At 42.7% G+C, this 25,965-nt stretch overlaps 1 protein-coding gene across 2 annotated transcripts; it reads left to right on the plus strand.

Annotated features, from left to right (window-relative positions):
- The first annotated feature begins 82 nt into the window (after positions 1-82).
- Positions 83-25,864, plus strand: pibf1 (progesterone immunomodulatory binding factor 1). Of its 2 annotated transcripts, XM_084075607.1 has the most exons (18): positions 83-735; positions 1,161-1,261; positions 2,584-2,782; positions 3,792-3,911; positions 4,027-4,160; positions 4,402-4,510; positions 5,008-5,127; positions 5,799-5,860; positions 6,669-6,794; positions 9,654-9,752; positions 13,538-13,703; positions 14,175-14,325; positions 14,739-14,829; positions 15,865-15,967; positions 18,907-19,037; positions 21,223-21,307; positions 23,599-23,778; positions 24,666-25,864. In XM_084075607.1, exons 1-18 carry the CDS (start codon positions 466-468, stop codon positions 24,714-24,716), a joined length of 2,298 nt encoding a protein of 765 aa, XP_083931733.1. In that variant the 5' UTR covers positions 83-465; the 3' UTR covers positions 24,717-25,864. The 2 variants fall into 2 exon arrangements, with proteins under 2 accessions (XP_083931733.1, XP_083931734.1); XM_084075608.1 differs by lacking the exons at positions 18,907-19,037; positions 21,223-21,307; positions 23,599-23,778; positions 24,666-25,864 and adding an exon at positions 16,406-16,467.
- The last annotated feature ends 101 nt before the right edge of the window (positions 25,865-25,965 follow it).

A 25,965-nucleotide genomic window follows, 5' to 3' on the forward strand; every position in this document is an offset into this window, starting at 1 on the left:
ACAACATGGCAACGCTGCTCTCAGTCTGAAATGAACCTCCATGAATGTAAATAGACCTGAAGTCAACCTGTTGGCGGTTAGCCGGCGGTTCGCAGCGGGACCATTGAAAACACCACAACCACCATCTGTCGTTGGCAGCTCTTGTGTGTAAAGTTAACGTTGCGTTTTGCTACAACAGTTTGCAGGCGAGGCTTTAGTTTAGTGAAAGAACAGAGTTGATATAGAACTATAACCCCGTTACACATTAGTTACCTTTATTGTTCTCTTGCCTCGGTTCTTCTCAGTCAAAGTTGGTTATACACAAACAGCTGATGTGTTGATCAGCTGATCATACATACACTGCCATGCTGGCCTTTAACCTACAACTCTTTAATCCTTAAATTAGTCTAATCTGTAACCCAAGCAGTCACGTTATACTCGCTACCTGGTCAGGTGAAGGTTGGGTCTACGATACAGACAGACAGAATGCCTCCCAAGAAGCAGCAGCAGAAGAAGCCGCCGGCCAACGTGTCCAGCTCCCTGGACATGGAGTCTGAGGACATCAGCCTGGAGACCACGGCCCCCACCGAGGACAACGTGTCTTCGTCCGACGAGCTGCGGGGGGTTGGCTCCCAGAAGGTGACCCGTCAGCTGATCGAGAGGAAAGAGCTGCTCCACAACCTGCAGCTGCTGAAGATAGAGATGTCTCAGAAGAACCTGGTCATGGACCAGATGAAGGCGGATCATCTGACCAGGGTACGGACTGGAGGCTGTCCATATTAAATAATTCATTTCAATATCTTTCATATTGGACACTTGGAAACTGTATTGTCCCTAGCCTTGGATCAAGAAGACTGTCTTAGATTTCTGTTATTGATTTCTGTGTCTATGACAGTCTTATGACAGTCTTGGACACTTTGCCCAAACATTACGGGCCTCAAACTCCATTTCAAATAGTGAGGCCTGTAAATCTGCATATCATACAAATTAAAAATATGAAGTGCAAGGCAAGAAGTGAAAATGGACAGGGATGCTATTTGTTGTGTGTGGGAGAGAGAGCCAGACACTTAATAGAAATGTGATACATGCATGATTACTCCTGCATCATCTGATTTCCTTTAACAGCTGTTTTATAGAATATTTGTTTTCTCTATTCATTGGGTTGTGTTCTTACATTTTAGATGGAAGAGCTAGAGGAGAAGCTGAGCGACGCCCTACATCAGAAAGAAGTCCTGGCCCTGCGTCTGGACAACCAGCTCCAACTGTCTCAGGAAGAGAACAGGTGAGGGAGAGAGAGAGGTGGAGCGAGCTACATATGTTGTGTGTCTTGGCGAGCCATGTGGCCCATTAGGGAGGAGCCCATCTCCTGTTTATGTACTGTGAGGCGCCTTGATGTATAAGTACAACCCCCAGCCATGATGTACAAGTACACGCCCTGGACATGACGCTAGTATGTCACAGGGACTTAGGACTTACCCCCAATCCAACCCTTGATGCTGAACGCCAAGCAGTGAGGTGAGGCATCAGGTCCCATTTTTTTATAGTCTAGGGAGCCGACCTCCCAATCTCAGGGCGGATACTCTAACCACAACAAAGCCACTGAGCAGAGCTACATAGGAAAACAGATACACTCGGTAGGTTAGTGAATAACACCACTAGACCTTTTCACAGTTGACAAAATAAACATTGTAAATGGGTCCAAGTTTATTTTGTGTTTGTGAATGTTACCAGGTGATAGGAAATGGACCCAAGCTGTTCCCTAGCAACAAGATCTATTGCATCTGTGATTTATTATTATTATTAAAACATTCCTTTTATTTATTTATGCCCATTTGGGCTATTCTTCCAAGAGTCTATAGCATTTAAACAGCAATTACATATTGCTAACTTTTACAGTACAAAATATACATTCAACACGGTCATACTCATCGATGACATAATGCATAATCTAATAATACATACATACTACTAGCAGTGTATTGAAATTTCAATATATCCATAACAATATAACCCACAATGTCTAGACTCTAGTCTAGACATACAGTAAAGGTACCGGCATTGTAACTAACATGCATTTGTTAGATTATTTAGTGACTGTCCTGTTATGGAAAAGGTACAAGGTTCCATTCCTTCTGCATCCTGTTGATGTGTTCTTAATGCAAGGCGCTGACATCCCTACACCGTGGATACAGCGGTGCAATGCTCACAGGACGGCCTTGCACACCGTGCATGAGCCTATTTGACCAGGAGCACGCGGAAAGTTTTCAAAGGCTCCCGACAAAGGCTCCCGACTCACACCTGGCGAATTAACATAGGAATAAACCTAGATGCATATCAATTGTCCGTTGTGTGACCTGTAGTATAGGTGTTCAGCGACGTGCGCGCCACGTCATTAAATTACAGTGCAACCACGTTCCAATTCAGCATTGCAACACTGCGTGGATACAAAGTAAATTCCTCAGTGTTAAATAATGTAAACGATGAGTTTGTAACTCAGAGAGTGTACCAATATTTGTACACTCTCATTTCCACCTAGGATTTTACTGTGTACGATAAGAGCCACATGCCTAAAATGTGTGATTTAAATGTACAACATACTTCCAGGAAGCAGCAGGCCCTTCGTAAGCAGGAGATGGAAACCATCCTGTTGAGACAGCAGCAGCTGGAAGAGACCAACCAGCAGCTGCGTGAGAAGGCCGGGGAGGTGAGGAGGTCCCTTAGAGATCTGGACATCTCCCAGGAGAAGTACCAGGAGCTCCATGACCTGCCAGAAGATAAACTCTACATAACAGAATACGTAGCGGTAAGCATGGACGCGTAGGAGGAGAAGACAATGAGGGGGAAAAAGAGGAGAGATAATGAGCTGTTTGTCTGAGTAGAAACTGGATATAGTGTCATAGAAATAATAATAGAGGACTGTACAGAGTCTGGGAAAATGTTGGATTGTAAATTGTAAGTGTGTTTGCAAGCTTTAATTCTGAACATATTCCAGGAAAATGCCAAGTGTTATTAGAGCATAAACGATTTCACTTTTTGTGACTAATAATGTTTGAGTTTCCCTTGTGCTTTATGAGCACTGTGGAATGTGGATTTGCACGCCCGCATGTATAACCACTTTGGCAACCCAAGGAATCAACTGCAGGTCTCATGTCCTGTACACGGTTTCCAACATCATGTCAGGTTGCTGTTTTGATGACAACTGGCTGGAAGATGAGAACTATGATATCATGGGCATGGCTCAAATGAGGCACAGCCTTACAATAGGCTCACTGTTCTCTGTTAACAAGATATTGAGCTGTATACTGCAAGCATCAGTCTTAAGCGGAGACAGTTTTCATTCAAAGTATTGTATTAACAGTGACGATATGACATGGTCACAGCAGCTCTCTCGCTCTTTCTCTCTCTTGCTCTTTCTCGCTCTAGAGGTTTAAGGGGTGGTGTTACTAATTGGGTGAGCTCAGTGATGTATAGTATTAAAAGGGACACTTTCTTTGTGGATATACAATCATTGCTGACTGACAAAATCTCTGCCTGTAGTTCTTTCATCACACAGTGATGTCAGAACTTGTCACGTGATGACCGATGGCAGTAGTAGTCTAGGCTGCCTACAGCTCGATATAGAGAGCATAGTATTGTGGATGTTATAGACATGCCACCCCTATAAATAATAAAAGGAAATAAGATTGAAAAATCGCCAAAGCGTTCCTTTAAACAAAAAGATGGTATGATAAAGAGGAGCAACAAAGCGGATTTGGACCGGTGCCTGTTGACGAGTTGACTGTATGCTCTGTGTTGTTTCTGTGTGAGGTCAGATGAGGTTCTATGAGGTGGTGACTCCCTTACGGGCCCAACTGTCAGAGCTCCATGTGAAGAGAGGGACCTTGACTGAAGAGCTGGACACACACAGGACCCAGATGAAGGCCCTGATGGAGGTAGGATACATGCACACACACACACACACACACACACACACACACACACACACACCCCTGCAGTGATGTGACATGATGTGTGTGCATGTGTCCGTGCGTATGCACTCGCGAGCAGAGCTACGAGGAGGAGCGGCGGCTGCGTACGGAGTTGGAGTTGAGGAGCCAGAGACTGACCCTGGAACTGGCTGATACTAAACAACTGATCCAGGAGGGAGATTACAGACGTGACAACTATCCCAACCTCAAACGGTGTGTGAGTGTGTGTGTCTGTGTGAGAGAGAAATTGGTGTATTGAATTTTATTTTCGAGCAATAGTGTTTTGCAATGGTGGTCTTAGGTTCTCTGTGTGCTGTGTCCTAGTGTAACAGTGAGCAGTATGTTTAGTCAGACAGACTTTGTTCTCTGTGTGCTGTGTCTTGGTGTAACAGTGAGCAGCAGTGTGTTTGTCAGACTGACTTTGTTCTCTGTGTGCTGTGTCTTGTGGTAACAGCGAGCGGGACAGCTTTGAGGCAGAGGCCAAGGAGCTGAGGAGAAGACTGGAGACGTTGGACCTAGCTCACACCGCCCAAACCAGGGAGAGAGACAACCTCAGCAAGGAGGTAACGCACGCACGCACGCGATTTCTACAAGAAAGTAGTCTCTGACTGTTTGCACAAGCAAGGTGGTTTAAACATAGATTTCTTCCTTCAAGTTCACCAGTCTGCCTGCCGTCCTTTTCATGTGAACCTTTTCCGGGAGACATACATTGCTCTTTCCATAGTTAAGCTTCCACAGAGATATAAGTTCACCTTAAATATTCTTGTGGATTCACATTTCTTCTAGCTTCAAACAGCATTCAACTTCAGATGTCTTCAAGTCTTCTTTCACCTTATGTGCTCACAAATGTAATACATTTTTTTGTGTGTGCAGTATTTATTTTTATTTTCTTTTTTTTTACACAGAATTGAGAAAATGTAATAAAATAATCTATGATAATGACATGACTTCTTGATGTTCTGTTGTCTCCTGCCTTTGCTGTTTGTTTACCTTCTAGTCATAATGCAAAACAAATTGAGCATCTGAGGATTGATCCACTGTGTACTTCTGCCTCCTGCAGGTGGCGACATTGCAGCAGTCAGTGACTCTGCTGCAAAAGGACAAGGACTACCTCCACAGACAGAACATGGAACTTAGCATCCGCTGTGCACATGAAGAAGACCGCCATGAGAGACTACAGGTCTGTGAGATAGTTTGCCTAACCTACTCCTAAAGGCAAATTAACATTTTGTTGCACTTAGGCCTGTCACAATTATTACATAATCGTCTAATCGTAATTATTTGAGATAATCGCAATTATCTTTGCATAATTGTCATAATCGTCTCCATGTTGAACAATGTTCACACATTTTCAAATATAAAAAAAAGCTGAAATAGCAGATCTGCAAGCTTTGTTGTAAGTTGTAAGCTTGTAGATCAGCATGTAGATCATCTATTTCTGCTTTTTTCCATGTATAAAAGTATTAAATATGTCAGTAATTTCTTTGTATATTTAAGTTATTTGTCATAGCTGCCCCGTGCAATTTTTGATTACGAAGCCTAAAAGGCAAACAGAAATTTATGCCAAACACACAATTAAATCGTTAATCGCAATTATTTGAGTGAAAATGTATCGTCAACTTAAATTTGTAATCCCTAGTAAAGCCCTAGTTGCACGCCCTTTTCACTACGGATAATACATTGGAATAAATTAGCCTTAAGGCCTCTATTTCACACTTCAACCGTGGATAATACATCACTTTGTTGAGTGAAAAGTGCCAAAGTGACTAAGTACAAATTAGCCTTCGAGCCTCGATTTCACAGGCGACCGTGTCCTTGATTAACGTGCGCTCGCTTTGTCTTTCTCTTCAGGTTCAGCTTGAAGATGCCAAGAAGGCAAGAGAGGACTCCTATGAGAAATATGTGGCTTCCAGGTGAGGCGTTTGGTGTTGGACCCTAGTCCAGATCATGGTCCCAAACTCTTCCATGCCAAGGACCCCTAAATAACCACAGCCTATTGCAAAATGAAAAGCCCTTTGGATAAAGGCGCTATATAAAATGCACCATTTACCATTTAATTGAAATTAACGTATTTTCTATTTTCCTCTCCTTTCCAATTGGACCACCAATTACAGTTTAATTACAGTTTTCCTCACACTCCTCAGAGTATGTTTGGGATGGTTTAGCTATAATTAATTGCAGCTGAAAACTGCAAGTTAGTGTGTGTCCCCATAGCTCTACTCATCGATTTAACAGCATTTAGCAATTACAATTCAAAATGTAGGCGTTTAGCAGATGCTCTTATCCAGAGGGACTCAGGGAAAATGCAAGGTCAAAGTCAGTGCCATGAACATTTGTCAACAACGGCGTAAGTGTGAAGTTACTGAGGTGTGTCAGCAACTTAACCCACAAAGGAAATTTGAATTAGAGTACAAGGAATATGACACATAATCAACATACAACATCTGTCTAAGTAACATGCCTAGCACCTATCTAAGTAGACAATGAGCAGGAAGAAAAGATGGAAATATATAATGAATAATAATTATAACACAGAGGGATTGTAGGGGTGATAGAAGGGTGCCCTGGCTAAGGCTCAGGAGGTATGAAGGAGGGATAGATGACTCGTGTTGGCAGTGTGTGTGTTACCCATTAGCTGTACAATGTTGCATAGCACCAACCCTCATGCCGCCCACTCTTCAACTGCCCTTGTCATCACCACACATGGCCTTGTGTTCCCAGAGACCACTATAAGACTGGCTATGAGGCCAAGCTGCGAGATGAGCTGGACAACATCAGAGTGAAGACCGGCCAGGAGATAGACACCCTGCAGAGAGCCTGCCGGGAGATGTACGAGAGGGAGAACAGGTATCTATCTATCCAGCTGCTCAATCATCCAATTGACACAAGAATGTAGATAAAGCAGAAGAAGACTTTACAGAAATTGCTTGTGCTTTTCTACCAGTCTGTGTGGGCCTAGGCCTGTCACAATTATTACATAATCGCCTAATCACAATTATTTTTTGCATAATCGTCATAATCATTTCCATGTTGAAAAACGTTCATATATTTTCAAACATTTTCAGAAATAGTGGAAATAGCAGATCTAGCTCGCATCGTATCGGTTATTTCCACTATTAATGTTTTCTTAAAAGTATAAAGTTATTAAATATGTCAGTCATTTTTTTTAAATATATTTAGGTTATTTGTCATATCTGCCCTGTGCAACTTCAAAGCCTAAACGCCAAACCAAAATGGATATTTTTATTCATACGTTAAGGCAGGGGTATTCAACTAGATTAGATAGGGAGCCAAAATTGTTAAATGAATTGAGATCGGGGGCCACAGGCCTATGTAAACAAAAAAAACAAAAAACGATTAATATTTATTTTTCATTTAATTGTTAGTGCAAATGCATCCCCCCCCCCAACCTAAAGTGGTGCCTGGAGGCAGATGCACAGCCACCACGTAAGACTGCAATTCTGCCTTAAGTTAAACACAGGGAAATAAAATATCATGCACACTTAAAGACAAGCTGACATAGATCTGAAGGCTGTGGATTTCCTTTTCAAAACTTTTTTTGTCCGGAATCTTTTATGAGAAATGGCCTGATCATCTGCAACCGCCGACACACCCGCACACACACCCACCCACCCACACACCCACACGCACACACGGCTGTATCAGAACATGGCCATGCTGTTTTGTTGATTCGACTGTATTTTTGTATAGGCATTCTAAAAGCCAGTCAATAGGTGGTTTCAGAGAGTTATTAAGTAACTGCATTATCAATACAGCAATACAGCAAAACAATTACTTTTGAATACCTAAATATTTGAAGTAAGTACTCCAATACTTTTACTTAATAGTAATATTTGACCCGGAGTACCCTGACCCGTTGACTTTTTGGTTGTGTAATGCAGTGTTTATGAACCTTTTTTGTGCACACCTGGCACACCTGGCGCACCTGGCTTAGCCAAAAGATCCCAGGGCACACCTAGATATACGGTGTGTGTGTGTGTGTGTGTATATATGTATGTATGTATATATATATATATATATATATATACACACACACACACACACACACACACACACACACACACACACACACACACACACACACACACACACAGATTATTGGGCAGGTATAAAGAAACCTTGACCATTACAAATATATCAATCTTTGGCCTACAAATATATACACTTGGGTCACTTCAAGTTCTTATTTGGTAAGTATATTTGGTACCCAATATACTTCTAATATCTGATAATAATATCTAATAATCTGATCCTGATAGCGTTATTGCGGACACATGCGCTGTTGCCCACTACAGACGAACACCAAAACTCTCGCCCCAAAACAGTCACCCCCGGGGAAATCCGGTGATATTCACCTGGTATTCTTTATTCCTAAACATAACCTCATTAAACTATTTCTAAACCTAACCTTATTCCTAAACGTAACCTCAGTAAAACTAATAATATGGCTAACCGTAAACTTATTTCTAACCTTATCCTCAGTAAAACAAATACAGGAATACAAGAACCGCTGGTCCGCGAAAAGAAATCGGGGCGAGCGTGTTTTGGGGCGAGTTTTCCGATTATATCCACGGCACCACGGCTTGAGTTGCAAGAGATTCTCTCCATGGCGTGGAGGAGTAATTAAACACTACAAACGTTGACACAAACACACTGGAGTGATTTAGAAGCACTTTATAAGAAAACTAACACGTATGTATTGTTTTATTGTTGGACATTCATCATGGCAGGTTATAACATGGGCTTTTGGGACAGGACAGCCGGTTAGCAGGTACGACGTTCAGTTGCGCCGTATCGACCCACTTAGTAATACTGAGTGCCAAAGCATGTAGCCTACCCTGTGTGCCCATGGTCGCTACACTGAATGGACTCGGCCGTGGCTGGGTGTGAAACGGATGATGGCCGTATCGATTGACGGACGATGCTATTGTTCTCGAGGGTCTGGGTTCACACTTTCTTCAAACGGCGCGGAACACCTCAGCAGTACCCGCGGACCAAAATTAGGACGTTTGCCAGGGTTGATAAACACTGGTGTAATGAACACTGAACATTGTTTTGTCATAGTAACAAAGCAGACAGCTGCCAACTTTCACTTTGATTTGTGTCTAGAGAGTAATTCACTGGAAATCACTTGATCTGCTGTAAAGCCCCTAACCTGACACCGTCAAATGGAAGAAGCTTGCGACACATTTGTTTCACAGCCTACTTCCATCTGAGACTCCGTAAGCAAAATCGATGACAGAGAGGTTTTTCTTTTTTTCAATTTACTAGGCAGGTGATCGGATGATCCCGCCCCTAGCAGCTGCTGATTGGTTCGAATACGCAGCGTTGCGGGCAGCTTTACTCCCTGCGCGATCCCAGACCTCCTTCCTGAAATCAAATGCAAATGAGATTTCCGGAGGGAGGGGGGTTTACCAGGCTATAAAGCCCCCCCCCTCCCTATTAATTGAAATCGACGAATTGCTCCAGGGGCCACAAGAAAGGTCCCTGTGGGCCGCATTTGGCCCACGGGCCGCCAGTTGAATATCCATGCGTTAAGGTGTTCAGCGACAAAAACACAATAAAATTAATTCAGTTAATCACAATTATTTTGTGTGACAATTAATCATCAAGTGAAATTTCATAATCGTGACAGCCCTAGGTGGGCCAGGGGGCATATTTTGATGGATGTGTGTTTTTGAAAAGGAACCTGCGCGAGGCCAGAGACAACGCAGTGTTGGAGAAGGACAGGGCGATGGCTGCAGACAGAGACACCCAGTCCAGATATGACCAACTACTGGAACAGTAAGTAGTCCTATTTCACACCACCCACAAAGATTTGATCTAATAGAATGGAGTGTTACACTTTTATAGTCCTGAAATCCGGAAGTGAGTTCACAATTGTTTACCTCGCCAGATCTCCCGTGCTTTTGTATCATAGGGTTTTTGAATTAAGCAGAAATAAGAAAGTACTGTGGTAAGTAGCCCTTGGAACCAGCGACTCAAACGAAGCTGATTCTGCCAAATATGTGCACGGTTCAACACCCCTGTTGACTGACCAACCTGTTGGAGTCGGGCGAGTCACGACAAACATCGCCCTCTCTGCCCGCTATCCCTCCCGCAAGCACAGCCAATTGTGTTTGTCGGAACGTCCGGCCAAGCCGATTGCACGGCGAAGTATTTAAAAATACATAGCCTCTGTGGTGGTGGGCAGGAATGTTACCCCTCTGCCCCTGTCAGGTGATAAGCAGCGGCTTGCTAGCTCCTGCATGCATTGATGGAGGCATGCGCTAAGTTCTGGGCTCTCCCTAGGCTGGCAGTGGGAGAGTAGCGCCCAGGATTACATAGGCAATTGGCACTGGGTGAAAAAATAGGTTACAAAATCGTGGGATAAAAAAATTGAAAAAATAAACATTAACAACACAACAAATACGAGTTTCAATGTACTCTCCCTGTAGTTATCGTAATAGTTTAGCACGGCCTCTGGGTCACAGCAGTGGGGATAAGCTAGCAGATAAATACTCCTTGAGTATCCTTGAGACTGATTTGTCCGAGTATGACATGATGTGCCTCCTAAGAACACACTTTTTTTGTCCTTTAAGGAATTACAGACTTTCTGTAGTTGCGGCAGTCTTCAGATGCGGTATGCTGAGGACACAGCAACATAAACTGTCAAGGAACTTCAAAGTCAGTTGTTGCTGTCAACCTGTCATTGGTTGAATTTATTGCTTACACTAACAAGGAAATTGGTAAAATAGGGCGCGTTGGCTTGTTACCACGCATGGATGAGGGAGAACTGAGGTATGATAAATACAGGCATCCTTACTGTTAAATGCCGCTGCCTTTATTGAACTGAATTAATTTTACCCGGACAATTTACTTCTGACGTGGTAAAGTAAAGAAGTAAATCTGGTTAATATTGTTTCTTAATTTAGACTAAATATTTTCTTCATGAGCTATGGAATTCTTGCAGTTTCCACGGAATGTTTGAAATGGCCACTCAGTTGTTTCTATTGGGCTGTAACCAGTAGTGACAAATTGTACTCTTTATTATATACAGTAACGTTAAATCATTTTGACAACTTGTCTACCTAGGATTCCACTGAAAGCTGGAATCTTTGTGTGTGTGTGTGTGTGTGTGTGTGTGTGTGTGTGTGTGTGTGTGTGTGTGTGCGTGAATTTGTGTGTGAGTAAGTGAAAGCCTGTCATTAACCCGTCTTGTGGGTGTGGTGCTACTAAAGGTGGTTGTGGTTTTCCCTCCTTACAAGAGATCACATGTAACAGTGAGGTCAGAAGGTGACTGAGAAGTCAAAGGTCACTGGCAACTACTGGCTAGAGCCTGGCTCATTTTGACAGCCTTATTCTCAGGAATTAAATACTTTCGTACACCTGATACACCTAGACCTCTATGGTGGTTCTGTGCGGTACCTTTTGTATGCAAACCAATTTACATATCGTAGGCAGTTTTTTTGTTTTCTATTGATAGTATCACAAGTAAATCACAACTTCTCATTTTTCAAAAAATTGCAGTGTTGCAAAAATCTGGTCAACCCCCGAAATTGTGCAACACACACACACACACACACACACACACACACACACACACACACACACACACACACACACACACACACACACACACACACACACACACACACACACACACACACACACACCAGTAGCAGTAGTGGCAGTGGTGTTGTCCCTGTCACTTGGTTACAACTAGTAACTTGTCATGCCTCTCATTCTTCTAGGTCCAAGCCACCAGCTGTTAGCCATTCCTTGTCCCCCCCCCCACTCTCTCTCTCTCATTCTCTACTCTCTCTCTCTCTCTTGTGCTGCGATCACATTCACACTCTGCGCTGCATCCCAGGCCAGCAACGACAGATGCTAGCCACAAGCCCTTAACCCCAAACCCCACGCATGCCTCTATTTTTGGGCCAAAGAATGAAGTGGACACGCTTGAAATGGCGTCAATGAGCTTTCTAGCGCAGAGGGTCAACTAGAATCTGGCGTTCTCTTTGGGACTGTCATTGAGTATGCTATTTGCCTTGTCATAGGAAAAAAAACACTTTAAGTATTTAGCAATATCGTACCATTTCCACCTTTACATTCAGACCAAGTGGGCCGTAAAGAAAATAAACGGCCTCAGAGAGCTTTCCCCTCAGGGTCCCATAGACAGCCGTAAATATTCAAGTCAAGTCAGTATTATTGGCGTAATACCCCATAGCCCTTAGGGGGTGAGGGGACGTGGCTGTGGAGGTATTCCTTTTACATCGCGTTTCACCATCCAGAATGCAGTCGCTATCGACAGAGGCTTCACATTCAAGCATGAAATGTCTGTCATAAGTGCGTTGCTCAGGCCTGCACCACGCCACGCGGATGATGAAATCCCTCAGGGTCAGATGTAATAGAAAGTTATTAATATTATCCAACTGCCTCTGTGACCTAATATGTGTGTGTGCGTGCGTGTGTGCATGCATGTGCATACAAGCGTGTGGTACGGAGCTGTGCCCAATGCACTGCTGTGACAAGTTCTGACAACTGAAACTGCAAACTAGGTATGCCCTTTTTTCTGTGCCCTCCTTCTCTATTTCTCGATCAGTCTATCTCTCTCGCTCTCGCTCTCTCTCTCTCTGAATTATTAAACTCTTAACAGTCCATGTGTGGGTGGAAAGGAAGGCTTCCAACCCTTTCTTTAGCTGCCAGCAACTGCCATTAAAGATCAAACGCCATCAGGAGTGCCATGAGAGAAAGACCGTTTTGGATACAAATTTCTTCCTGCTTGGTGACTGTGCTAACTTGGATTTGAATTGTTTGATGCCATTGCAGAAGTCGCCAAACCACAAAATTATTCATGGTTCCAGAGCAGGCACATTAAATTATTTGGATTTATACAGTAAACAATGAAATCATAACAAATGCTTCTTTATCTTGAAAGGAACGGTATTGTGAAGATCCTACCTTATGGCTGTATTTGTGCTAAATATAGATGATTTAGATTCATCTCATACAATGAATAACTGGCATAGTGAGGCAAGATATGTACGATTTTGCTAGTTGCAGACAGTTTTATGTTCAATGCTAAATCAGTCAGTCTCAATCCATTATATGGGAGAGGCTGTGAGTAGATGGGTGACCACACACCACGTCTTCTGGGGAGCATCCAAAACTTCAGAAGTTGTAGGATATTAAGGGAATGAGGTGGGAGCAATTTGAGCGATTTATGCAGCTTTGGACCTAAATCCAAATTTGAATCAATGATATTTGTTGCTTTGACAAGAGGTATTAGAAGATCATGAACATTTGAGGTACATTGCAAGCCTGGCGATGAGTGTGGTCTCCCCGAGATTAAGTGGTGCCTTTTAAGTCCTTATGAACACCTAGTCTTTAAAAAAAAAACAGTAACCATTACACGGTGGCTTAGATGGTTTGCCCCACAGTGCTGGAAGTTTTTAGATGTGGGCAACATGCTGCCAACTTGATAACCTGTGTAGGTGTGCATGGATATTGGATACAGTATCTAACACCCCAACACACGTCATGTTTTTATATCATGCAAATGATATTTATTGCGTGTGTTCCTCCAGGTTCCGCCAGCTCCAGCTGGGTACAGACAGCAAGGTTGCAGAGATGTCCAGCCAGGTCAAGCTCCACTCCTTTGAGGCGGAGCGCGCTCACTTGCTCCAGGAAGAGACAGCCAAGGCTCTGGCCCAGTGCCAGGTGCAATGTGAGAAACAACAGAAGAAGCTGGAGGTAGATGAGTAGGATGTTCTCTTTTTGCGTGTGTCTCCCTCTGTGGTGGAAAAAGTACTCAACTCCAGTACTTGTGTCATGACTCATAGATAGCCCTGGTCAAATATTTACTTGATTTAAGTACAGGAGTACTTGTGTATAACAATAAGTAGTTATTTTTTATATCAATACATTGCTGTATTGAATTTGTTTTTTCTAAACATATTGTTATCTGTCTTTGAAATGTAGTGAAGTTTAAGTCATACAAGTAAAATACAGATACTCAAAAAATGTACATAGTTACTGTCTGTACACCACTGCGGACGATTCACTTTCCTTTGAGGAAAGAAAAAAGTGATGCCATTTATAATGGTCAATAATGACACGATTGTGCCACTTAATATTTTGGCTGCTAATCAAACGGCAACCGACCTGGACGGTCTCTGCCACTCATTCCTCCTCCACGCTCTCCTTTCTGTTCTCGCCCCTCAGGTTCTGACCCAGGAGTTCTACAGTCTGCAGACGTCATCCGAGAAGCGTCTGACGGAGCTCGGGGCGCACAACGCAGAGCAAGCAGCTCGTCTGGAGACCTACGAGAAACTGGAACAAGAGCTCGACCAAGTCACCATGCAGGCTGCCGAGAGTGAGTACAACAGTGTTACGCTACATGACACAGAAACGCAACGCGTAATCCTTAACTGCAACAGCAGCAGAGACGTTTGAGTTGGTGATCGGTTACTCTGTAACGTGTGTCATTTGAGTACGGCGGTAGGTGGTACACATACACACCAGCACACCAGCCCCTCCTAACAGTGTAAACGGCTTCCACAAATAAATTAATTGCTTATAGTGGAAAGCCAAATAATGTGGATTGGAATGGGGTGGGGTTGGGGGATACAGTAACTGTAGGATACTATGTTAAGTAAACGGACATGGTTTTAGGTGTTGCTCAGGATCTATCAGGACTTGTTCATAATAAGCACAATATCGCTATGCTGTTGCTGCATCCTTGTTATATAATACAGCCATTTGATTTTTGTTGTTTTGTGTTGCCAGTTGAGAATGAGGAGGAGGCAGAGAGAGTCCTGTTTTCATATGGGTACGGGGCCAACGTTCCCACAACGGCCAAGAGGAGACTCAAACAGAGGTACAGTGCATTATAGACTGGGAAAAGCAGCTTGAAAGGCCTATCTGTGGCAGCCAATTTGCAACAGAGGGGAGGCGGGGGGTTAGGTCTACCAAGGTCTCTTCCTCATGAACAGACAATGTGACATTTTCTACTGATAATTGAAGTAAATGTTTGCTACGCTGATGGGTTGTAGCATTGCCAAGTTTAAGTTCACACATGCATGCATGCCATTACAGATGAATGAGGGCCAAGCACGCAGTAGGAAAACTGTATAAATAGAAACCGAAAGTAATATGTGGTCCTTGTATTTGTGCTGGATTTAGTTAAGTTAATATAGATTATAACAAAAGTCTCAATGCTGTTGCGCCTCACAATTTTAAAACTCCTGCATTAAGGCCTTGATCTGTGTGTGTGTGTGTGTGTGTGTGTGTGTGTGTGTGTGTGTGTGTGTGTGTGTGTGTTCCAGCATTTCAGTCTACTATATACACAAGTCGTAAATAATAACCAAAAAGTGCCAGTCAGACAGTTTTCTCAAAGTCAGTAGTCTTTTTTTTTGGCGACACCTACTGGTATTCATTACAGCGTTTGTCTAAACTGAAGGAACCCTGAAAAATGAATGCTACAGGGTCCTAGTGCGGTTATTTTGGACCGCAACAATGCGTCGCCAGAAACTATATTTATTAACATTAAAATACATAAATAAATACGTTCTCAGTTCTCAATCCACATTTCTGTGGATTGTTTTTTGTAAAAAATGTACCAGTCAAAGATTATGTAAAAAAACGACTTTTGTTAATTGAAAAGGTTACATAGTGTGACCTTTTAATTGACACATATGGGGTTCTGTCACTTTTGACATCCAAAGTGCCATCTCACTGCAGTGCCGCAAGCTAACGCAGAACCAAAACCGGTAACAAACTAGACATGGATTTGGAGACAAAGCTAGATTTCCTAACAACCACAACTGTTAACAACACGAATTAAGGGGAATCACTTGTGTGATCATGTTTAGAGATTTGCATAACTGGATGTATGTGTGCGTGTGTCGTGCAGCGTTCACCTGGCCCGTAGGGTGTTGCAGCTGGAAAAGCAGAACACATCCCTGAGGAGAGAGCTGGAGAGGCACAGCACGCACACAGGGCAGATTTCTGAGGAGGTAAACACGCGCGCACACACACACACACACACACACACACACGCACACACGCACATTCACAATTGCACATACTGTATCCGAGTATGTCCAACTGTCCATATGAGAGTGTGGGGCTACGTTGCCTGTGTGGATAATCATGTGTGGGATACACTTTGAATCCCTATCGCAAATCATTGCAAGTCTGCACATGTACTGTACTGTAACGCACGCACGCTCGCACACACACACACACACCCCCACGTGTTTGCCCCGGAGCAGACCCAGTGCGTTCCCACAACTGCATGGCTCTTAATGATAGCTCATTTATTCCATGCACATCTTGTTAAAAGCCATAATGATTTATCTCACCTATACTGACATTAACCGTGTCAGAATCAAAGAGTTGTTGTTGTTGGGTGATGAGATCACCCAATATCTACCTCCCCCCCCCCCCCCAAGGTACGGCACAGATGAAGCTTTCGATGAAACATGGATTCTAGGATCTCGTCTCAAGTTATGTCATTCAGGGTGACCATTATACGATGAAGTTGCTTGTAAAAATTAAAATGAATCAAGGAAATGCAATATTAACCCATTAAAACCGGGAAACCATGTAACCACTTAAACCATTATTTTATACTTTGGCTTTTCAAAAATAGCAGATATACAAGCTCATAGCTTCTTGTCACTTCGTGCCGCACTATGAGCTTGTAGATTTTTTTTAAAATCTTGAATGTGTGCAAATCTTTGAATATATATATATTTTTTAAGCTAAATGTTTTACTCAAATCTTTGCTTCCGGGGGTCCCTAGCATAAAAATATTTTGAGATGGTGTTCCATGGCCAAATGCATATCAATTTGTGGGTTCTTGACATGAAAAAAGTTTGAGCACCACTGATATAGCAACATACGTTTTTTCAGAAAACTGTTTAGAAGACATTTGTAGACTGGGAGCTCAGGTCTTAATGGGTTAACAACTGCAGGTACTTGGGCGAACACCTGCTATGTATGTCATTTATTTTGCCACGATTTCTGGATCTAGACCTAGTAGGAGGATCTGAATCACAAGTCAGCATGTCCATGTTTTGACAGAGAAAATCTCGGTTAAGCCTCTGATTGGCTGAACTGTAACGGAACTCTGTGGTTGGTCAATTCATATGTCTGTCACACACTTCTTTTTTGGTCTTAGGGGGCGGTCCTTAACCACTTTTCCATAGCTATGTGTCCGTTGTCAGATATCTGTCTAATCGTATGGATTACTGCAAGACTAATGTCCAACTAACGAGGAACCAGGGCACTGGGCTGCACTGACACTTTTCCCCTCTCTAGTTTACACAAGAATGTATTCCATTTGTCCGCGCTACACTCATCATGTCCCTCAGTCTGGCCTTAAAAGACTTCATGAAAAAGGAAAGGGTGTTTGGGGACAGCAAACTCTCTCCAATAATCTTATATCAGCACACTGAGTGAGAACTCCTTGTCAAACACACATTGAGCGATGAGGAGTACGACTACCATGCTCCACGGTGCATCAATCAAGGAGGGTTTTGTTGTGGTTAGAATGTGTGCGCACGTTACACAGGACTTAATTTGGGTGTGGGTGACTTGATGTCTATGCAGTCACGTTTTTGCTGCTTGTGTTCCAATGTGAAACCCACCCAAGAAGGGGCGGGACTTGGTTGCTCTTCTAGTGTAAGTCAGCGTATGCGTTGCGCAACCCATAGAGCTGTGATAGTAGGCGGAGCTGTGAGGTTTAAATAAGCCAGCCATTCACCTGTCACATTGATTGATTGGCACTTGTCTACAACCACATGATTCAGACAGGATGAAAGGGACAAAATGAGAATGCCAGGGTGAGGAAAACGGAGGTTTCCTGTTCACCAAGACAAAGGTCTACTCTAGGGTGTTAACCACTTAAACCACCCACACAGGTTGCCCTGACTAACTCAATATATGATTCTGCCCATCCCACCTCATCTGCTCACCTGCAAACACTACCAGTTGACTGTAAAATTGGTTTAATATGTAACACAGATTTTATATACTTTAAATAATTGTTTGTTTAAACATTTTGTAACATGCCGTTCATTATTAAGCAACCCCACATCCAAGTAAAATATCACTTAGACACTATGGCTCTGTTTCATTTGCAAGGAAGCTTCCTAGCTAGGTAGCATTTTACAGTAGGGAGCATACGGTTTAATCCTCATTTGGATGTAAACGGTCAAACAAGCATTTGCTAGATTCTCCCATTCATCAGCACTGGAGCAGCTTCACAGACAGTCACTCGCAGACATTAGAGATTAAACTCCAGGCTTCTGTCGTTAGCTCTCTGACTGAAATTATTGTTTTTAACAAATAATGGACTGAGTAATAAATACTCATCGGAGATAACAAGCAAACTTTAGTGTTATGAGCAGACTTCCCCCCTTAATCCGAATATCAACTGTTCCAAATGAGTGCTAAAGCTGTGTTCTATAGATGGTGGTGAGAGACGAGGCAAGTTGAGGTTTTGTTGCATTGTGCCCCTATGTGAAGGTGCCAGCAGAGCAGATTTCAAGCTATACATTACAAAAAAACGAGACTGAGACGAGACGGTGTGATTACAAGTGCTGCCTTTGATTTTCCACTGTACACAGTAAAATCTAAGTCTTAATTTAACTAACGGTGTACAAATGGATTTATGGGAGTGCACTCAGAGAGTTAAATGAACACTGAGGATTTGACTGTGTACAGGCAGCCGAGCCAGGTGAATGAAATGGAATTAATCCATGCCAATAACTTTGTGCAGTTGGGAATGCTGTGAAGGCGTAGTGTTGCGTCAAGAGAGCGCATAAAGCCAGCATACTTGGCACCCCATTTACACACCTTTTTATTCATCCCATGTGGATCTTGATCAGTTCCACTCTCGCTGCGAGTCCTCACGCTGTTGTGTTGTGTTATATGTGTTTTCCCCCAGTTATCAGCAGCCAACAGGCTGCTGCAGCAGACCCAGCAGCCCTATAGCTACCTGATTGAGACAGTGCGACAAAGAGATGCACAGATCAGCTCCCTGAAAGAGCGTATCGCCTCACTGGAGGAGGATGCCAGGTACACACATGCAAGAAACATGCACTTCTTCCTGTGTATAAATGAAATGAACTGTGTGTGTGTGTGTGTGATGTAAGTGCACCTACATTACACTGACAGAATCCTTCTACCCCATGTATCTATCCTGTCTCCCCTGACAAAAATGCAACCCCAGACCCCATACAGGTTTCCTCTTGCTGCTGTCAAACGTTCACCTGGGGCTAGTGGGAGAGAAAACAGTTGAAATCATCTAAAAGGTTCAAAACTCCCCATTGACATGAACAACGCTCAAACTCGTGTACAGTTATATAAACTCCTTCCGGCTTATCACCCTCTCTGTCCTTTTATTACTCTCCCACCCAGGGTCAGAACGCTTGGTATAGATTCAAGATTTGTATTGTTACATCTTGTATAGAAAGTATAAGAAAGTAACATTCTTGGGTTTTGGCTCAAGATGTAGATATAGATATCATTCCAGCATTCATCATTCGCTGAGCTTATCCAACTGAATCTGTAGTGCTTCTGTATGCTTAAATGTCACTGTGGACAACCTCAATGCACAAGGAACACAGCATGGACTAAAATCAGTCGCCAAACACAGTTTTGGTGCCGAAGCTTGCACCACAACTAATAAATTATAATACAGCACCGTCGTTGAATAATTTTTTGCCACATCCTATATATTAAAATTGGTTAATGGGAGGACCGGCGGGCGGACGGACGGACCACGTCATCACGCTCATGTCATATAAGTATAGAGTAGAGTTCCCAATGCAGCTACGCCCAAATATGTTGTCTAACCTCAATGTATTGCCATGGCACCAGGCGCAAACAAATCAGTCAGATCCATATGGGCACAAAAGGGGGCATGCCCATATATGGGCATATACTGATGACATCAGGGATCTGCATATAGGGACATATTGGTCGGATCGGCGGTGTCGACGTAGAGCATGTAAATATTAAAAATACACCAAATGGATGAGGCACAATTGTGTCCATTAAACATTCAACACTCAAACAACTGGACAAAACAACAGTGCAACAGACAATGATACAAGAAATATTTTTTGAAGGAGGAGGGTGGCCAGGGATTCGCCACGAGGAGCATGCCCCTCACAAAACGCATCATTTCATGCCCCTCACAAGAGACTTCATTTCCAGCAATTCACATTATGGACACTACCACTAACAATTTCCACAATTTTGCAAATTGCCCATATATCGTTCATAAGCTAGGTGAAACCTAGCCTTGTTTTTGGATACAAGGTAAACATTACAACGTTTACCCCACCCACCTTCCCACCCAGTACTATGTCAAGTCAACCCTCATGACTCTTTTCACCCCAAAGAACACCTTCATCCTTTCAATAGCCTTTTGGGTGTTTGCTCAAAGCTCCATCAAACCACTTGTGGACAAACGTGTTTGGCAAGGTTCTTGAGGAACTAGAAAACAGGGAGCACTGAATTGATGATTTATATTCACCACAGCAATTGTTGATTTTAAGTTGGAATATAAAAATAACAACTAAATTACCAAACTAACACACACAACGCAGGACTTTGACAATCTTTACTGTCCACATTGCCATACCACTCAGTACATTTACAATAAGATACAGAGGTCCCATACTATGGAACTTGTACTTTCATATTGTGAAATCATCATTCCCAGTTCATCAAGTTTATAATTGAGCGCACGCACACACACACACACACACACACACACACACACACACACACACACACACACACACTGCACTAACTCAAGCATGCTTTGTCGTTCCCTCTGTTTCTCTTGCCTCCACACAAACTCACACATATGAAAAGATGTTCAGAACAGCCGTCTGTACTGCTGCAAAATGCTTTCTTTCCTTTATCTACTGCATTCATTGTATTGTATTTGCATTTTATTTATTCTATATTAGACTATCAGGTATAACTCAGTAAGAGGAGCCATGTGATAAACCATCTGGCTTTTAGTTCTTCAGGCACATTTCATTGTCATAATTGTTTTTATGCATTTTTAGATATCTCCATTTGCCAATTTGTGTTTTGAACCTATGTGAACCTATGTTTAGAAATATGTAATTGTAGTTAAGTCGGTTTAGTTTGTCTGCCTGACCTCTATCTTTGAGTTTTCAGTGCTGTCCCGAATACCTTTTGGTTGAAGCTTTGAATATATTTGTTTTGTATTTGTGTCCAGTGCCTTGAGAAAAGAACGGAATGCGCTGCAGCACGTGAAGAACAACATGGCTGCTGATCTGGAGAGACTCCTCAACCACAGAGAGGTAACCATAGACATATAAAGGTAGACACCTCCTCTGGCTCTGAGGCGTCTGTATCGCGGGCGCGCTTTGCGCGCTTCCGCTTCCGGGGGGCAAGCTGGAAACTTCCGCGTGCGTCACAGAAGGGTGCGTTCGGTAGGCCAATCGGAGGCAGATGGGGGCGGGACAACTACATTCTGACAAGTCCTGGAAAAGACGCGCTGTGATTGGCCAGTAGTCAACGTGCTGTGATTGGCCAGTGCCCGTGCCCCCCGGAAATATGGCGGCCGCCGGCCACCATACAAAACAGGTCGCTCCAACGAACTGCAGAGGCCAATGAGGTATCTAGGTTGCTATATCTATGGAGGTAACCATGACAGTGACCACGGTCAAGACATGGGGCAGGCTTTGCTACAATGTTAAAATTCCAACCTGTTAATCCTCCAGCTGTGACCTCACCTATTGATGTGCCAGGGGAATAATAGTATTATTATATATATATTTGTAACCTATTTTCCAACGTCGTATCGCAAATGTAAAGGTACACACGTTCCTATTGATTTTTGTAATAAAAGCAGGGTGGTAAAATGATATTCCAGTGTGAAACAAGAGATTGGAACTTTTGTCGGACTGTACTGAATTTACACGGGCTGTCAAAATACCCGATTAAACAGTTGTCTCACAGCAGAATATCATTTTACCATCCTGTTTTTACTACAGACAGCAATAGGAACATGTGAGTACCTTTTAAATTTGCGAGAAATGCTGGAGAAATAGGTAAAATATGCACCTGTTCGCCCAGCACTCCCAGTCCTAGATAGCAACACTATATTACGGAGTCCCGAGCTACTGTGATGGGTGAGGTCACAGATGGGGCTAGGTCAGCAACGGCTCAGTAGACTCCTACATATAACTAGTTTGGTACATATGTCATCATGTCATGCCTATGCTTTCCATGATAATGAAACTGTGAACAAAATATTGAAGTACTACTTGACAATTTACAATTTACTGGACTTTGACAAAATCTCTCTTGTAGAAGCTCCCTACTTTGCACCCTTAGAAAAATCGCTTTTACACGCATATTAAAATGATATTTGATCTGCACCATGGGCAATATATCGCAGTGTGCTTCAGGGTGTCACACATTCTAAAAGAAATGCTCACTCAAGGCTGTGTGTATGTGCATGCGTGTGTGTATGTGCACGTGGGAGCGTGCACGCCAAGCCAGCCGTTTGGTGTATGAAGTATGTGCCCCCTCGTAGACAGCTGTTCCTCAGCCTGGCTGTTTGGGATGCCATGAGTGTGTGTGTGTGACATGCCAGGGCTCATGTCCTCAGGGGTGATAAATAGAACCGTGAAATGGCTCGGGGTCTTCTCCCTGCCCTGCCGCCACCCCCGCAGACCCTTGAACCCGTTGGGCTTCTTGCAAGTGGTCTCATAGTTGGATTTCCACAACTAGGGCCATCTGGCCCGAGATGCAGGCCATCTATTACAAGATGCCTACAATGGTAGATATAGTCCACTATATGGGAAGGATTCTGCTTCAAAACATGTTGAGGGTTGAGTTTCCATTTTGACATCAGCAGCATATTTATAGGCTAAAATTAGGACAACATTCTGTGAATGTTTGCGGTGGTAATTTGATGTGATTGATTTTCTTGAAAATTATATTCATAAGTTCATAAAATATTTGCTGTCTTTTTCCAACAAATGTTTTATCCTTTTACAAAAAGTCCACACAATATAGATCCGATACAATATATGAAAAAGCATTGGTTTCACATTTTCTCTGCTCGTCCCCACTTGTAGTCTAGCCAGACAGTCCGTGTCAGAAATGTCTGTGTGATTTAATTTGACTGTCCCTCAGGCACTGACCTGGGTCACATTGTCTCGCCTTGGTCCAAAACATCAGGAGGACAGGCAGTCCCCTCTCCTTAGTACTTGTTTCTCCTTGGAGTTGACAGTTAGCAGTGAGGTGAAATGAGGGGCAACAGTACAGGACAGAAACCTGGGAGGTTTTATTCCTACACAGTAAAGTCCCCAGTGTTAATTTCACTTTTGAGAGTGTACAAATGGAACCAAATTGACTCCATTTGTACACTCTCGAATTTTGGGGATGTCATTATAGGTGACGTTATGATGTTTTCCCAAAATATCGAATGCATTTTCCAAAAAAATCAGCGAAGTATATAGGGTTTAAGTGGTCTCAGCCACTGCACCATTGATGGGAACAGAAATTCGGACTTATTGGCCATTACTTTTCTTTCTAAGTTGTCCCGACCATCTGTGTGCTCCCATGTGTGTCTGTCCAGGAGTTAGCGATGATGAAGCAGGTATTGATCAGCATGAGGTCTGGCCAGAGAGACCCTCCAAGCCTCCTTGACCTGGACGGAATAGGGACCAGCCCTCCCAACACCAGGACGCCAAGACCCAAACGCCTCGGCAAGACTGCAGAGGAGGAGACAACCAACAGGCCAAAACCCACTGTGTTTGTGAGCATCTCCTCTTCCACGATGTCTGATAAATTCACACCAAGTATCAAAACTATTCATGTTGACGTAGGTGCATCCGGCTTTGTCGAGCGTCTATATCTATACAAACACAATTGGCCCGTGTTTGGGGGGAGGGAAGGGAGGGTGATATTTGTCACTACACGTGCTACTGACTGGGGCGGCACCTGTCAGCAGGGAGTGTTGGGCGGGAGGAGTATGACAAAGGCTTGACGTCCTCCCGGTGGCGGCTCCTCACTGGCAGGTGAGTCAGTAGGATACAACAGCAGTGACGACGCACAAATGTGTGTGGGGAGGGATTAATTGGTATAATGACTAAATTGAGAAGAACAAGGGGTAAAAAGCAGCAGCAAAAAAGAAATGAACGGTCACATAATGTTTCTAAGAAGTGACATTCGTAAAAGGAACACAATTTTTTGAAAGACTTCTATCATGTTCAAAGGACCCAGAGTTTATTGTATAAAGAATTCATAGAATTTTACTTAAACTATAATTGAGTTTAATTTCCTGCACAATTTGTCAATTGTTTACTACAGTCAAATTGCAGTATATAGTCCTATAACACTAATTATATTCCCACATTTTTGCCAAGTGGTCTCCAACTTTGTGATATATATCATATTGCAATACCTCTGTTCATTTCCAACTGTAAGTAGTGCTGAACATAACCGTGGTGAAGGAATTCATGGCTTCATTACCCATGAATTAAAATGACTCATTTTTTGTGACCTTTACTTGAGTGCGTCACTCTCAATAAACTCTGTTAAAGCAGTTGCGAGATTACATTGTCCGGGAGAGGAGTCCGAGTACAATCCACGCTTCCTCATCAATCTAATTCTTATTCTTGCTCTGTTTTCTTTCCATTGCAGACCAATAAGGAAGTTCCGGAATGGTACCGAAAGAAACACCAGCCCAAATGAGCAGTCACATGGAGTTACAAATTATTTTTAATAGTTGTTTTAATTGGATATTCAGTTTCTCGTCATTTGATGAAATGATATTTTGCTATGTTTTTTTTTTCTACATGTAAATAAAATTTGCTATCAGATCTCATAAAGTTTGTTATATGAAACTTAAACCGTTGTACATTATTATTCTAATCTTCTGTGAAGAAACCAGGTTCTGACTCAACAGCCTCAAAACCAGAGGTATTACTTCCTGAAGTCTTGACATTCCTGACAGACTTGACTGGCCGAAAAAAAAACATTCCTTGGTCCTTGGCAATCTATTATATTAAGCCTGTCTGTCATTATTCTCAGAACATTAGTACTTAGTAGTCATCCAGTATCGTTGAATGGGCATGAAAGGTCCAGAGAACATGAGGGTTCCTCAGCCTTAGATTTGTACGTGCTGAGACTCCTTTGGCTTTAAATATAGACATGCTGGGCATACCTTGATCATTTCTTATCGGTGTCATATTAAAGTTAGCCCCAGGGCTTGAATGCCTTAGGCTGACTGGTCTCTCTGTCGCTCCTCTCTTCTCCCTCTCTTCTTTCTGGTATCTCTCTGACTTTTGCAACTCCCAATAACCTGTCTTTTCCCGAATGTATAATTATACTGATACTGATTCCAGTTCATTTTTAAAATGTGTTCATTTAGATTATCCACAGTATCTGAAACAGTTTATGGTACCTTTCACTTCTAGACATCAACTGAGACATTGTTCACAGGTTTTCTTTCATGTTCCAAATGTATCTAAATCAGTTGCCAAAAAAACGTTTAAGTTCAAAGCTCCATCTGACTGGAACAATCTACCTGTTCATATTCGGTCAATGAAATCTTTTCAATTGTTAAAAACTGCGGTGTCCTCACTATGAGATTACCTGTTCATGTTTTCACTAATCATCATTACAACAGATCTATGACCCAATGATTCATATACCGTGCGCTGTGTACTGTTGGTGTGTTATCGTATGTTTTGTTTGTTTTTGGCTGGTTGATGTTTGAATTGTCTGATAAATATTTTGTCTTAATGTATGTGTGTTTTGTAATTTGCGGACCCCCTTGAATTTGAAAACGAGATGGTTCATATCTCGAGGGGTTAACTTATTCCCAATAAAGAATTTCAGACAGACTGAGAAGTAGGTAACTACAATGCACATTAAAGGGATAGTTCACCCCCAAAAATACTTTTTTTCTCGAATCAAATCAATAATTTATAATAATTTG

Source organism: Gymnoscopelus microlampas, assembly GCF_963454915.1.
Source record: "Gymnoscopelus microlampas genome assembly, chromosome: 13".
Classification (NCBI taxonomy): Eukaryota; Metazoa; Chordata; class Actinopteri; order Myctophiformes; family Myctophidae; genus Gymnoscopelus; species Gymnoscopelus microlampas.